Source organism: Rhinolophus ferrumequinum, chromosome 13, assembly GCF_004115265.2.
Source record: "Rhinolophus ferrumequinum isolate MPI-CBG mRhiFer1 chromosome 13, mRhiFer1_v1.p, whole genome shotgun sequence".
NCBI classification, from domain to species: Eukaryota; Metazoa; Chordata; class Mammalia; order Chiroptera; family Rhinolophidae; genus Rhinolophus; species Rhinolophus ferrumequinum.
The window spans coordinates 5,295,328-5,311,142 of record NC_046296.1 but is presented as its reverse complement, the minus strand read 5'-3'; the positions used below and the strand labels follow the sequence as shown (position 1 = coordinate 5,311,142).

Here is a 15,815-nt window from a genome sequence, read left to right as displayed (position 1 = left end):
ACAAAAGCCAACTTGAAGAAGCTGCCAATGGCCACCACTAGGACAATTTAAACAACAAAATAACTAATGATAATAAAGGATTATAATCCACAGAACAAAATAAATACTTCACACTATCCGGAAGTTCATACTCATATAAAGAAATAAGAAATAAATGAGAGAGAAGAGACACCTCTTCCTTTCAGCAGAGGACCAATTAATAAGTTTCGAAGGAATGATGGAAATAGAAAATTATATTTGGCAAACACCACGGTAACAATTGATGCAGACAAAAATCATCAATGGAGGTTAAAGCTTGTGGGCAAAAGTATGGTGAGAAACAGGACATCTGCTTAGTTTTAATGTATTACTCCACAAAACGTTTATGAATTACAAAAGAAAAAAGGAGTCACTTTACAGGAGAAGCCAGGCAGACACCCCTTTAACCACGTGATCAAACAAACCACGTGATCAAACCACGTGATCAACAAAACCCATGACAGGACATGTTGACATCAAGAACCTCTTGATGTAATGTACTAAGAAGGATACAGGTCACTTCTGTGGAATTCTTGCCAAAAATGCGTTACCTCCATCTGATCATGAGAAATCATCAAACTCAAATTAAGGGACGTTCTACAAAATAAATGGCCAAATATCTTCAAAAGTTCCAAGGACATAAAAGACAAAGAAAAACTGAGGGAAGTCCCTACAGTGGAGGAGACTAGGAAACACGACAACTGAACGCAATGTGGGATCTGGAGCTGGGTCCTGGAACAGAAGAAGGACACTAGTGGAACAGCTGGTGAAATTTAAGTCAAGTTTGTAGATTAGTTCAAGTTTGTAGATTAGTTCATAGCACGTATCAAAGTCAACTTTTTGTTTTAGAAAATTGTACCCTGTGGTTATGTAAATTGTTCATATTACAGGTTATGAGGGAATTCTGTGTGCTACTTCTGCAAATTTACTATAAATCTAAAATTCTTTCAAAATAAAGAAATTAAGGAACACATTTATTACCCTTCAGCTTCCTGTTTGACTTATTTATGGTTTTTTAGCTGTCTCCCTCCCCACCTTCACACTAGTGCAGGGGTTTTCCTCTGATATAGTCACTAATGTAATCCAAACCTCTTAACATGCAAAAAAAAGGCACTTAACAGACACTATTACACAAGTTCAGTGAGCCAGAACCATGACAGTATACTCCAAATCCTAGACTTACTATTAATTTTCCTTATATCCTGTTTGAAAGCTTTGCTTATTCCATAAAGAAACACTAAAAGAAACCAAAATCTAAAAGATTTTGTTCATTACTTTTGTTCACAAGTAAGAGTCATAGTTTTAAACAAAATGCTTTATCTAGTGTCTACATTTTTATAGCTAACAGGATGTGACATCTGGTCTTTTCATATATTTTCACGCACCAAGGCTCTACCTTGGGTGCTGTGTGCTAAGAATACTGAGGGCCCAGCAGCCCTTCCTCCAGCTAGTCAGGCAGTGGTTCCCCACCAGGACAGGCAAAGCCAAGAGAACCTCAGGCTACTGACCCTCTCTCCTAACCTGGGGCTCAGCTCCTAGAGTGGAAAGAAGCCTGTCATTGTCTCCACCCCCACCTCAAGAGCCCTGGCTCAGAAATTTTGCCTGGGCAGGGAAAGCAGGCCATTAAACAGACAGCTCTTAATCTCCCAACGGAACTAGTTTCATTTGCAACAGAGCATGGAGGAGTTTAAACCTAAAGCCCCCTCAAAAATAGTGGAGGCTGGCAAGGAAGGAACTGGGAGAATTAAGGATCTAATGAAAATATACCCTAGATTGTAGGTGGCTAGTTTGCAAGAGAGAAACAGGGAAAGTGACAGCTAGCAGGAGCCTTCCTGGAGTCAGAAATAATAAACACTGAACTCAGAAACAATTTCTTCAAAGGAACCCCGATGTGATTAGATTAGTTTGTGGAATGTATGCTCCAGTGCACCGTTGTAAACAACAGAACAATTAGCCAGCAATTAGTGCAGAGGTCAATGAAAGCATGGAAGAGAACCCTACCAGGAACAACGGTCATCCTGGGATGATTTGGGGCACACCCAAACAAGAGACTAAACCTTGGGGGAAGGAAGGACAGATTTTAACATGTAACAATTTCAAAGCATCTATTATAAATACGCTCACAGAACTAAAGAAAAGCTTCACTAACGAAGTAAAAGAAGGTACGGCAATGGTGCATCAAATAAAGAATACCAATAAAGAGACTGAAATTTTAAGAAAGAACCAAATGGAAATTCTGGAATTGAAAAGTATGATAACAGAAATAAAAAATTCACTAGAGGCCTCCACAGTAGAACTGAACTTGCAAAAGAAACAATCAGCAAGACTCTTGAAGAATTCAGCAAGATTCAGAAGACAGATCAACAGAGATTATGTAAACTGAAGAGAAAAAAAAACAGGAAAGAAAAACAAAGAAAAATGAACAGAGCCTCAGAGAAATTTGGGATACCGTTAAGTATACCATCATAAATGTAATGGGAATACCAGAGGAGAGAAGAGAAAGGTAAAAAAATTATTCAAAGAGAAATAATGACTGACTACTTTTCAAAGTTACTGAAGGACAATAATCTACACATCTAGGAAGCAACAAACAGATCCATCAAAACCCACAAACAGATACATCATGGTAAAAATGATAAAAGTCATACACAAGAAAATCTTGAAAGCAACAAGAGAAAAATTATGCATCACTTACAAGGGAACCCCAGTAAGATCAATAGTGACTTCTCATCAGAAATAATGGCAGCCAGAAGGCAGTGGGATAACATAAAGTGCTAAAAAAAAACAAACAAACCCAAAAACAAAACAGAAAAACCCACCACCAACAACAAAAACCTTGCCAACCAAAACTCCTATATCCAGCACAGCTATTTCTCAAAAATGAAGGTAAAATATATATATCCGCACTGTCTCCCCCCCCAAAAAAAATGGTAGAATTTATTGCTAGAAAACCTGCCTTACAAAAAATACTAAAGGAAGCTCATCAGGCTGAAAGCAACTGATCCTAGACAGTGATTCAAATCCACACAAAGAGCAAGGTTGGTTGAACATCTAAAATCAATTAATGCAATATATCTTAATACAAAACAAAAATCGCTCAATAGATGCAGGAAAGATATTCGTATCAATAGATGCAGGAAAAGAATTTGACAAAATCCAACACTCTTTCATGATAAAAACAATCAGCAAAATAGGAATAGAAGGCAACTTCCTTAACCTAAAATAAGAACAGATTCTTAAAAACCACAGCTAACACCACACTTAAATGTGAAAGTCTGGCTGATTTCTCTTTAAGATAAGGAACAAGAGAGGATGTCAGCTCTCACCACTTCTATTAAACACTATAATGAAGGTTCTAGCCAGGGAAATTAAACAAGAAAAAAATTAAAAGCATCCAGATTGGAAAGGAAGAAATAAAATTATTTCTATGCACAGATGGCACGATTTTTTATAGAGAAAATCCTAAAGAATTCACAAAAAACCTATTTGATCTAATAAATAAGTTCAGCAAGGTTGCAGAATACAAGATTAATATACAGAAATAAATTGCATTTCTATACACTTGCAATGAACACACTAAAATAAAATTAAGAAAACAATTCCATTCAAAATATCATCAGAAAGAATAGGTATAAATTTAACAAAAGCATAAAAATTATACTATGAAAACATAAAAAATTGTTGAAAGAAATTAAAGATAAAAATAAGAGAAAAAAAACATCCCATGTTCATGGACTGGAAGCCCACACTGTTAAGATGGTAATAATACCCAATCTGATCTATAGTTTCAATGCAATCCCTATCAGAATCCCAATTGACTTTTTTACTTATATTAACAAGCTGATTCTAAAATTCATATGGAATTGCAAGGGACCCAAAATATCGAAAACAATCCTGGAAAAAAAGAAAGTAACAGCACTTATGTGTCCCTATTTCAAAAATTACTACAAAGCAATGATAATCAATACAGGAATAAAAGTGGGTTCAAGATGATGGCATAGGAAGAAAGGTCTTTAGTTGACTTCCTCCCACGGACACACCATATGAAACAATTCTCTTTGAAAAAGACCTGAAAACTAGCAGAACAGCTCTTCTACAACAAAGGATAAAAAGGCCACAATTTGGGTAGGACAGGCAGAGACGCAGTTTCACCAGGAACTACGCCCCAGCATAGCAACCCACAAGACAGAGGGATACATAGAGCTACTCCCCAAGGAGCAAGGGGTTCAAGCCCTACATCAGGAACCCCAACTCTTGGGACCTGCACCAGAAAGATGAGTCCCCAAAACAGGTGGTTTTGAAAACCAATGGAGCTTACATCCAGGAGACCCAGGACTGTAGGAAAATGAGACTCTGCTCTTCAAAGGCTTGCACACAGACTTACATACTCCAAATGCCAGTGCAGAGGCAGCAGTTAAAAAAGTTCCTAGATCATCTGTGAGGAAGATTCATGAACTAATCTTAAAGTGTATGCCAGAGAGACAAGAATCTGTTGAAACTCTCTCTCCAGGGAAAAAGGTGCTGGTGCACACAATTCTTGGCACTCATCACCTTGCTCGCACTGATTGCCCCATACCAGCCGCTCCCCTGTGGCTTCTTCTCCCACCCTACTGGCCCGGTGCTCTTCTGCCCGTTTCTGCCCCCGCCCAACCCAGTGGGGCTGGGGGAGGCTCCCCTGGTCCTGTGTTCCTCTGTTGTGGTTCTGCCCCAGCATGTAAATCAGAGGATGCCCCTTGAACACCGGGTGCTCGTGGCCAGAGGGGCTTGCATTTCTGAGCCCCATGGGAACAATCTGAGAGCAGGTTCTTGGCAGGCTACCTCCCCTACTGCACTGCACAGACAAAAGACTGAAACACACTTCCAGTCTTCTAATGACCATTCATTTAAAACTTGGAGAGATGGCTGTTTGCCTAATACACAGAAATATACACAGTCAAGTAGAATGAGGAAATAAAGGAATATGTTCCAAATGAAAGAACAACATAAGCCCCCTTCCAAAGAAAACCTTAAATGAAATGAAGGTAAATAACTTACCTGATAAAGAATTCAAAGTAATGGTCATAAAGATGCTCACCACTCTCGAGAAAAGAATGGATGAACACAGAAAGAACTTCAACAAAGAGAAAACATAATAAAGTACCAAACAGAAGTCACAGAGCTGAAAAATACAATCACTGAACTGAAAATTACACTACAGGGGTTCAACAGCAGACTAGATGAAGAAAGGATCAGTGGCCTGGAAGACAGGGCAGTGGAACAAACACAAATAGAGCAGCAAAAAAAAAAAATTTTTTTTTGAGTGAAGATAGCTTAAGGGACTTATGGGACAACATCTAATGGAACAACATTGACATTACAGGGATCCCAGAAAGAGAAGAGAAAAAAAAGGCAGAAAGCTTATTTGAAGGAATGATGTCCAAAAACTTCCTTAACCTGAGGAAGGAAACAGACATCCAGATCCGAGATGCCCAGAGAGTTCCAAACAAGACAAAGCCGAAAAGATCTACACAAAGACACATTATAATTAAAATCACAGAGTTAAAAGTTATAGAGAGAATCTTAAAAAGCAGCATGACAAAAACAACTTGTTATGTACAAGGGAACACCCATAAGACAATCAGCAGACACGAGCAGAAAACGTATTCTGACTGACAGCAAGGTGTTGTGCCAGAAAGCCTATACAAAGACTTCAGCAAGAGACCTCCTGATACAAGGGACAACCAGCCATTTACAGCAAGTAAATGTATCGCAATGCCTGTGCCATTCATCTTACTTCATCTCATCATGTAGCCATTTCATCATCTTACATTGTAAGAAAAAGGTAAATACAGTACAATAAGATATTTTGAGAGAGACAGTCATAAAACTTTTATTATGGTATACTGTTATAATTGTTCTACTTTATTATTGTTGTTAATCTCTTGTGTTTAATTTATAAAACTTTATTATAGGTATGTATATATAGGAAAAACATAAATATGTATAGAGTTTGGTACTATCCACAGTTTCAGGCATCCACTGGAGGTCTTGGAACATATCCACTGGAGGTCAGGCATCCTGCAGAAAGGGGAACTACTCTATGCACCCCAATGTTCATTGCAGCAGTATTTACAATAGCCAAGATATGAAAACAACCTAAGTGTCCACTGATGGATGAATGAATAAAGAAGATTTGGTATATATACAATGGAATACTACACAGCTATAAAAAAGAAAATATTGCCATTTGTGACAATATGGATGGATCTAGAGGGTATTATACTAAGTGAAATAAGTCAGACAGAAAATGACAAATACTGTATGGTTTCACTTACATGTGGAATCTAAAAAGCAAAACAAAAGAACAAACAAAACAAAAACAAATTCTGATACAGAGAACAGACTGGTGGTTACCAGAGAGGAAGGGGGTTGAGAGTGGGCAAAACTGGTAGAGGGGATCAATTGTATGGAGATGGATGGTAACTAGATTTATTGTGATCACTATGTGGTGTATATAAATATCAAATTATAATGTTGTGCCCCTGAAACTTACATAATGCTATATACCAATTTTATCTCAATAAAAAAAAAAGTGTGGTACTAGCCCAAGGAAGACCAATGGAGTAAAACTGAGAGTCCAGAATTAAGTCTATACCTCTACAATCAACTGATTTTCAACAAGAATGCCAAGACCAGTCAATGGGGAGAAAGTAGTTTTTTTAACAAATGGTGACAGGACAACTGGGTAGCCACATGCGGAAGAATGAAGCTGGGCCTTTACTTCCCACCACATCCAAAAATTAACTTAAAATGGATCAAAAACCTAACAGCAAAAACGATTAAACAGAAGAAAACACAGGCGAATCTTCACGAACTTGGATTTGGCAATGGATTTTAGATCCAAAGCACAAGCAACAACAACAAAAAACAGACTGAACTTCATCAGAATTAAAATATTTTGTGCTTCACAGCACACCATCAAAAATGTGAATAGACAACCCACAGAAAGGAAGAAAATATTTGCAAATCATATATCTGATGAGGAACTTGTATCTAGAATCCATACACAAAGAACTCTTACAATTTAAAAACAACCCATTTTCTAAAAGAGACAAAGGATCTAAATAGACATTTTCCCAAGGAAGATATACAAATGGCTAACAAGTACATTAAAAGATGCTAGACATTATTAGTCATCAGGTTGTCAAAACCACAATGAAATACTACTCCACCACCACTAGGGTAGCAGAATCAGAAAGCCAGATACCAAGTGTTGTCAAGAATATGAAGAAATCAGTAGATTTGATTGGCAGAGGAATGCGTACCCTGCTGGAAGAACGCACAATAGTCCAGCTGCTTTGGAAAACAGTCTGGCAGCTCTTCAAATGATTTAACATATAGTTACCATATGACCAGCAATTTCACTCCCAGGTGAAAATCCCCCCGATCCCCCCCCAAAAAAATGGAAGTGTATGTCCACACAGAAACGTGTCCATGAATGTTGTGTGTCCCCACGGACAGGAACCTACAGCTGCTCGCTCAGTCCTCCCCGCTTCCAGAGTGTGCCTGACCAAAGTAGGAGGTTATGAGGGGCCGTCCCCCCACCAACAAGTAAGACATGTACTTACTCTCGCCCCACTTTCCCAACTTTCTTAGCCTGTCTACGCCACATACTGGGAATTCTGCCTCATTTTTATGTGGGAATTCTGTATACTCAGCTGGAACTGGTACCCTTGTTCAAATTCCAGCTCCCTGGCTGTGTTGCTGACATCCTCCCAACTTACGCCAATCCCATGGACCAGATCGTGTGCTCTTCCAAGTGGTAAATGAAGACTAAGACAAGCTAGATATACTTCTAGGAACCGCACTGTGGATTGCCTGCTACACCTTGAGATGGTCTGGGAATCTTATGTGTCAATCCCAGGGAGCATCTCAGAATTCCAAAGCACAAATACTCTCCACCCTTTCAGAATTCCGTGGCTGCACACACAGCTCCCTCTACCTGACCTGTCCACTGTCCCTTACTATGCCTGGTAAAGGACATTTACTCTTCACATTTACTCTTCTTCTGTGAAGTGTCTCAAAAATTTGTAGCCTCTGTCTCTGCTCTTCTGGGTCATAGATCAATAGCTAAGAGCATAATCTCTAGAATCGGCAGGTCTCAGTTCAACCTTCACTCCACCATTTAATGCCTGACCTTGGCAAGTTTCTCAGCCACTCTGCTTTGGTTTTCTCATCCACAGAAAGGATGTAATAACAATAATCCTATAATTAAACTATTATTTCAGCAATGTCAATGACTATGGAAAACATGCTTTCAAAATAAAAATCACAGTACACGGTTTATGGGTATGCGGGAATATCTGAAATCAGGTCTGTTCCAGAAAACCTGAGTGTCTGACTGCCAGAACAATCTAGAAAGAATCCAAATGCTCAGCAGTTAGGGTGCTTACATAAACGATAACATTACAACACAGGGGATTTTACATAACCATAACAGAAGACCTCTGTTGATACCTGAGACTGGACAAAACACTAAGCAGAAACACAGCATAAGAGTATGCATGGAAGGATTACACAGCTGTTCAAGTGATAACCAAAAAGAACACTTTTTGTGTCTGTATTTAACACCACATGGTGAAAGAATCTTATATTGTTTAAATCAATTTTGATTCTAAAGACAGCTTAATACAAAAAAAAAATGCTTATAATGCCTTTACATAAGAAACAAGAACAATGGAACAGAGATTCCAAAACTTTTAATCCCTTAAATTACTAGGCAAAAAGCCTAGTACATCTCATGTACATTTTTGGAGCTATTTGCCTTACCTTTCCCATTTTGCCATGTACTATACCAAGATAAAGTAAGGAACAAAGTGATGAAAGCTAAAACAGTGGCTACAGTTCCGTTTCGGAACCTCATCTCATTTCACCATGAGAAGAAAGGTCAAGTTTCTCCATTACTATAACTCTCTGAATAAGTACTTTTCCTGATAAGGAAAAAAAAACCCCATATACTCTTCTTATGGTCATTCCCTTATTTCAAGAGTAAATCTTGGGGACAATCAACAGTTTGATTAATTAACTATTTGAAGTTCTTCCAAGGAAATCTTCTCCCTTTGGCACAATTTAAAAAGGAAATCTAAAATGTATATATTTGTCCATGAAGAAGAAAGGTCTTCAACAAGTTTTTCATTCATTTTTCCCCAAAGAGATTCCCCACGCAAATTAGACCTCAATTCACAGGAAAAAAAGAGAAAAAGAATACCATACTTGTTCAAAGCACAGAACATGTGCTTTTTTCACTTATATCAGTTTACTATACACACACACACACACACACACACACACACACACACACACAGCAGGAAAAACTTAAGTCCTGAATCCATCTTTTCAGTTATCCTCATACAAGTCAAATCAATGCAGGCAACAGCAGCTTCTAATAACCAGGGGACAATGATTACTCTAAGTTGACCGTAACAAACCAAATATGCACTCATCTCGACACCTCCATTCTTCTTGCCTCAACATTCCTTAGATTAACACAGGAAAGGAGAGGTAAAAACTGGGGGTAGGATTTACTCCAAATAATTTCTCTTCCAAAAGAGCAAAAAACAAAAACCCATTATCCCTGAATGCAATTCCAGTCACTGAACAGATCACCTTCTTGGAAAACACAGTTCAACAGTCCAAACACAATTAATTTTTGAAAATTTAAAAAATTTTCTAATCAGAACTTCTCCCCCACTTCATAAATATTTTTGCCTCAAGAGCAATCTGTCAATCTAGGCAGTTTAAATTATTAACTACACAGCACCAAATCATTAGTATAAGCAGCATATAAATTTCATGAAGGCTCTGGCTGTTTCCTTTTAGGCATTTTGTACAACATCCAGTACAAGGACGCTTATTAAACATTTATGATGTTTACTAATAAAAATAAAATGCCCAAACAAAAGTCTTCATTATTCAACGTGGCCATCCCTATAACATAAACCACTGATCATTATCTGTTCCTCTGAGCAATTATAAGAAATCGAGAACAAAACAAACCCCATTCAAATTAGAAATGCTCTGTCTCCTCTGTCCAAGAATACCATTTGATTTTTATGCCAGAAAGAAACTTCCAGGCCACCAGCAGATAGCATGCAACATGCAGACTGCTGAGGTATTTAACCTCAGCATTTATGCATCGTTAACAAAGCAAAAAGCCTAGTACATCTCATGTACATTTTGGGAGATATTTGCCTTACCTTTCCCATTTTGCCATGAACTATACCAAGATAAAGTAAGGAACGAAGTGATGAAAGCTAAAACAGTGGCTACAGTTCCATTTCGGAGCCTCATCTCATTTCACCATCACACTGGTTCATACATTTATGAAGTCAACTGAATCCAGTACTCCTGGTTCTGGGCCAATCAAAACAATCAATAAGAGAGGTTCGTTTCAGATGCTCTGCAGAATAAGTGTGACAGCACCACCAGTCACAATTGCTATTCAGAACTGTCTTCACAGTCTTCATAGGTTGATGTCTCAGGCTTTCTTCTGAACCAAGAGGAAAACAGAAAGAAAAACTTGTTCAGTAATACAAAATATTGGTTTCTTTATTTATTAGTGACCATTACAAACAGACTTTTGGTGGAGCTACAATGTATCAAGATTATCCCCACATCTAAACCAGTCATTATACTAGAATTATATGGTTCTTCTCTCCTCCGGAGAAAAAAGCTTCGAACTGCATATATTCCCTCCTCCTTGGTTTGGTTTTGTCTGAGAGAAGAAAGTTAGGGTTACTTATTTAAAGAGGGAAACTGGGGGGCTCATTACACATATAATAAGCCACAGATTCCAAGCTGAGAACTCTCATGATCACACAATGGTTCCTGAGTAACACAATCTTCACCCTCTTCAGTCTTCCTATTATGCAATAATAATGTTTAAAAAACTTGTGACAGACTACACAACATGTGAAGGTCAAAAGCCCCGGGTTCTGGGCCTGGCTCCATCGCTGCTTACAGGACTTCGGTATGTCACTTATCTAGGCCTTATTGGTTCACCCACAAAATAAGAAAACAATCTGTCCTGGCCCCTTACACATGTCAAAAGTCCAAAAAAGGTTACAGTTATTGCTGTTATTTACCATCATCATAGAATAAATGTAGTTTTTCCACAGATTAACCTACTCCCAAGGTGGAAATTTGGAATAGTTGGGCATTTAGAAAATGCAGCCATCCAGCCAGGATACTGTGTGACCTAGGACCCATCCCTTAGCATTGCTTTAACTCAGAAAATCCAGGAGATTGCCACCCATTTAATAAAGCTGTTGAGAAACTGAAATGAAATGAAGTCACGAGAAGCACCTAAGCATGGCTGCCTACCACATAATAGGTTCTCAATAAATGTTAAGTGTATTAAAAATAAAACCAAACAAAAAAACTGCACTACTGGTTCAATGCACTCTTATGCACAGCAGGTCTGTCCCCTGGGAGCATGTCAGTTACTCAGATGTGCATTGATTTCTGGTGGCCTCAAGGGGACCACAAGATGCACTTGGCAATATGCCAAATGACACTCCAATGGGGTGAGTTAATGCACCTCCAAAAATGCCTCACAAGCCTCAGTAGAATATGGCTGATTCAATTGGCCATTTGTAGGCAATTCAAAAACTACCATCTCAGCTACTTTGCAAAACTGAACGTTACCAGAAATCTCTACGAGTGAAGACAGATCACTAGGGCATAGTACTAGTAATAATAATCACAGACACTACAACTCACTGAATGTTTCCTCTGCTGGGTCCATTGTATGTTTTAAATCTTTGCAAAATCCCGTGAGGCAGGCATTATTAATCCTATTTTATGCACAAGGAAATGAGCACAAGGAAATGAACCCAAAGAGAATCTTAACATGTATGACTTCAATGTCTAAGGTCTAAGTTGTCTAAGGTCTAATGTCTAAGGGTCTACTACCCTCTGCCTCTCAAACTCGGCCACCTGCCCCCTAGCACTTGGAAGGCAAGTGCCAGGGACACTCCAAGTCTCAGGTTACACTGAAGAATGTTCCCGAGGTGTTGGTAACTTCACCCAACAGTTTAAGGGTGAATTTAAAAAAGTTTTATATTCCATAACAAATATGGGTCTATTATGGGATAAGCTTCAAAATGCATAGGAAATTTCAAAGTTTAAGCTTACCACTTTAAACAAATTTCTCACTTCCTGTAGCCTTTGGCCAAGCCCTGCTACCGCCCCACATACACCCTCAGGCATGTCTGTTAACCCTCCTAGGCCAGAAGCTCTAACTGTGGTATAATATTCTAGAAGCACTGAACGCCCTCCCCCCGCTTCTTGCTTACTCTTACTATCTGCAAACAAGGAACTCCAAAGACATTCTCACTTAAAAGTTATCACTGTTTTCTAAACCCAGAGTTATTCACCTTCTATAGTTAAAACAAGTTAACATCAAATACGTCCATGTTTACAATTTAGAATTTAAAATCTTCATGGTGAAATTCTCTAATTTCAACTAAATTCCATAAATTGCCTAATATCTTGTTTTACATCAATAAGCACCTAATAATGAGGTCCAGTTATAAAAAGAGAAGTGATAACTCAGTGACTTATATAACTTGGAATTTAATCCTGGGATGGCATTATATAAAAATGCATGTAACTTTCTGTTGCTATATACTTAGCCCTACCTTACTTCAGAGGAAGGATTTTTGTCCTAGTAAAAAAATCTAAGTATACAGGCTGTTAGAGTAAATATTCAGTTAATAATCATGGGGAAGTTCAGAAGCAGAGAATCATAAAATTAAGGATATTTTAAAATACAGTTTTATTAAATACAAATAAAGCCCATATAAAATTCAGTATAAATTGTGTACACATGATTTAAGTGAATGAACTCTAAAATCAAAGTATTCTACACATATACTATTGATAATTTGTGAAAAACACAAGAAATATTAAGTACTGGATCCAGGAAGTTATTAAGCTCAGGTTTGAAGAACATGCTTATAATGAATTCTAACAAATATGACCTGAAATTCTGCAGGAGAAATAAAAGAGCATTTTACTCAGTAAGGATGCAGTCACACATTTTTAATTAGGGTTTCCAAACTAACGAAGTTTAACTACATGGTACAAATGAAGTGCTCCAGACAAGAGCAAAACTAATGATCCCAGTGCTCTTAAACCAGGAGAGGCAGTTAGTTCATAGGCTGGACAACCACAAGCCCTTGGGATGGACTGATCACCTAAAGTGAGAGACAAAGTGACCCATATTTTTATGAGTGTCCACATTCGCAAAAATTTTAGTCTGAGACCTTACACATTAGAATCCTTAACAACAAAAAACAGGTACCGTGTTTCCCCGAAAATAAGACCAGGTCTTATATTAAGGTTTGCTCCAAAAGACACATTAGGGCTTTTTTCAGGGGATGTCATCCTGAACCATCATGCTAGGACTTATTTTCCAGTTAGGTCTTATTTTCGGGGAAACATGGTAGTGGCTAAAATTACTAGTCATCTTGTCCATCCTGACAAAGATGAGTGGAACTTTCAACTATAGAGCTCAGACAGAAAAATCTGTTTTATTAACAGATCTTTTAGAGCCGCAGTCCTGTGTTTTATTATTAGATAATAAATTATTTTAAAGTGTTCTCTGAAATATTCAATGTTCCACGGCTGAGAACACTTCTGCTGAACACTTGGCCAATTCCTTAATTACCATCCCACAGACAGGACACAGGTGCCTGAAGAAAGAAAGGCACAATCATGAAATCCAAGACATAAACTATGTAACTTTATACACCGCCATTATGTTAAAGTTCATTCATGTTACACTTATAAAAGGATTAACATTTTTATTTATTACAACTTACACAATTTCCTCACCCAGTGAGTTTCTGGATTTACACCTGTGAGCTAAAGAAACTAATGCCAGGGTAACCTGTTAGCAAAACTATTTTTTTAAAAAACATCCAGAAAAGGAAAGGTAAACCACAAAACGCTTGTTTCTAAATTTAGCTTCTAAATTCAAACGAACAACGTTGTCATTATCTTTGATCAGAACTCGTCCCTCAGCAAAAAAAGCACAACAGCAGAATATATGGAAAGCATTCAACACACACACTGTGCCTGCTCCTATTTCGCAGTTCGGATTGTAAGCAATGAACGGGCTCCAGAGAAACACACGCTGCGAGAAATAAAAGCGGGCGAGCGAGTGGTGTGACAGCCAGCTCATAAAACGCCTGCGAGATACCACCTGGTACACTCAATGGAATCACCTGCACCCAACCTAAGGGTCCCACGTGCAGCTTCCGCCCGAAGGGGGGCTGAGGCCTGGGGCGGAGAGGCTGCTCTTTCACGTCGGACCATCACCAGGTCCTCACTTTGTAGGAAAATTCGCTACCCAGGCTGCATGCCTCCTCCGCCCCGGTGGGGAGCAACCCTCGCCTCCCGGTCCGGGACCGCCTGGCCCCCGCCTCACCTGCCCCGCGGCCCCATGGAGGCGCCGGGGCCCGGCGCGGGCCCTCCGGCAGCCCAGTCCTGTCCCCGGGAAACTCTCCCGCCCCTTCCGCACCCCCAAACCCACTCTTCCCTTCACTTTGCCCCAAAGTCGACAAACCCCGCCGCACGCACCAGGCGCCCGGCCCGCTACCGGAGCGCGCGCCACTCCGAGGGGCAGCGGAGGCGGGGGCTGATGGAGTTGCCAGGACAGCCGGCCAGCGCCCCGCGGCCCAGCCCGCGCCCAACCAGCCCCGCAGCAGCCCGCGCCGCGCGAGCTCCCGGCCCGGCCGCGGCGCAGGCGGCTCCGTTACCAGCAGGTGGATCTCCCGTGATCCCGCGCCTCAGAGCCAGGCAGACGGCGCCGCCCCTCAGCCCCGCGCCCCTCCGCGCAGCCGCTCTGTGCCCCTAGCTCCAGGCCGCGCGCGCCCCACCGCCGCCGCAAGCCCCTCACCAGCCACTGGCGCTGCCGGTTCTGCCGCGGCTGCCGCCGAGGCTGCTTTGGCCTCGGCTGCCGGGCGCCCCGCCTCCCCGCCGCGACTCCGCCCCCGCCGCTGGAGCGCCGGCTGCCCCGCCCCGGCCCCGCCCGCGACCCCGCCAGTCATTGGCCGCCGGGGCAGCGCGCCGGCCACTGTGCGCCCCCACGCGGCCGAGCGGTCCGCGTCAGTGGCCCGCCCGGCTGTCATTTAGGGGTGCGTCTCGCTGCCTATATAATTCTCGTGAGATCGAACCCCCCTTTCATTTAATGTCACTGCGGGGTCTGGAGCGGAGTCGAGGTCTCCTGTCCCAGGCTCCGAGAACTTGGCGTCTCCCCGCCGTCCCGCTGCCACATCTGACTATAATCCTCCCCGGCGAGTGCAGAGGCAGCTCAGACGGCGACAAAAGGCCCCGGGAGCCCTTGGCCTCCGCCTCGGCGTGCGACCCTGCCACCCGGGGCTGCCCCAGCCCTAACCCCCTTCCCCCAGCTGCGGGTCCCATTCCCCGGCTGTCCTGCTTGGGTAGCGTTCCTGGTGACCGGTCCCGGAGACAGCTCATGTCCTAATCCAACAATAGCTTCCGAGGCCCCGCTGTTCCAGGCACCTCACCTACTGTGACCAGCGCGACCCCACAGCCACAGGCATCGTTAATCCCCAATTTACCAATGTGGAGACTGGGATCCTGGGAGAAGGACCTGCTTAAGCAACTAGGAACAAGAAATACAGCTAGGATTTAAATGCAGATCTGGGTGCTTAAACCTCTGATTTTCCCACTACACCACGCTGTCCTGCCCCTTTCTCTTGAGCCCCATGTCCTTCATCTATCACCGT

General features: G+C 41.2%; 1 protein-coding gene across 4 annotated transcripts in view; it reads right to left on the bottom strand.

Annotated features, from left to right (window-relative positions):
• MGAT4A (alpha-1,3-mannosyl-glycoprotein 4-beta-N-acetylglucosaminyltransferase A) overlaps positions 1–15,057 on the bottom strand; it is an 88,332-nt gene extending 73,275 nt beyond the window's left edge. For 2 of the 4 annotated variants that reach the window (XM_033125634.1, XM_033125637.1), the window contains exons 1-2: positions 14,963–15,057; positions 10,254–10,546 (exon numbers count right to left, since the gene is read on the bottom strand). In XM_033125634.1, the coding sequence (XP_032981525.1) occupies positions 10,254–10,347 (94 nt within the window). In that variant the 5' untranslated portion in view covers positions 10,348–10,546; positions 14,963–15,057. Of the gene's footprint in view, positions 1–10,253; positions 10,547–14,643; positions 14,731–14,822; positions 14,895–14,962 lie in introns of those variants that run through there. The other 2 variants (XM_033125635.1, XM_033125636.1) reach the window with 2 other exon arrangements.
• Between the last annotated feature and the right edge of the window lie 758 nt (positions 15,058–15,815).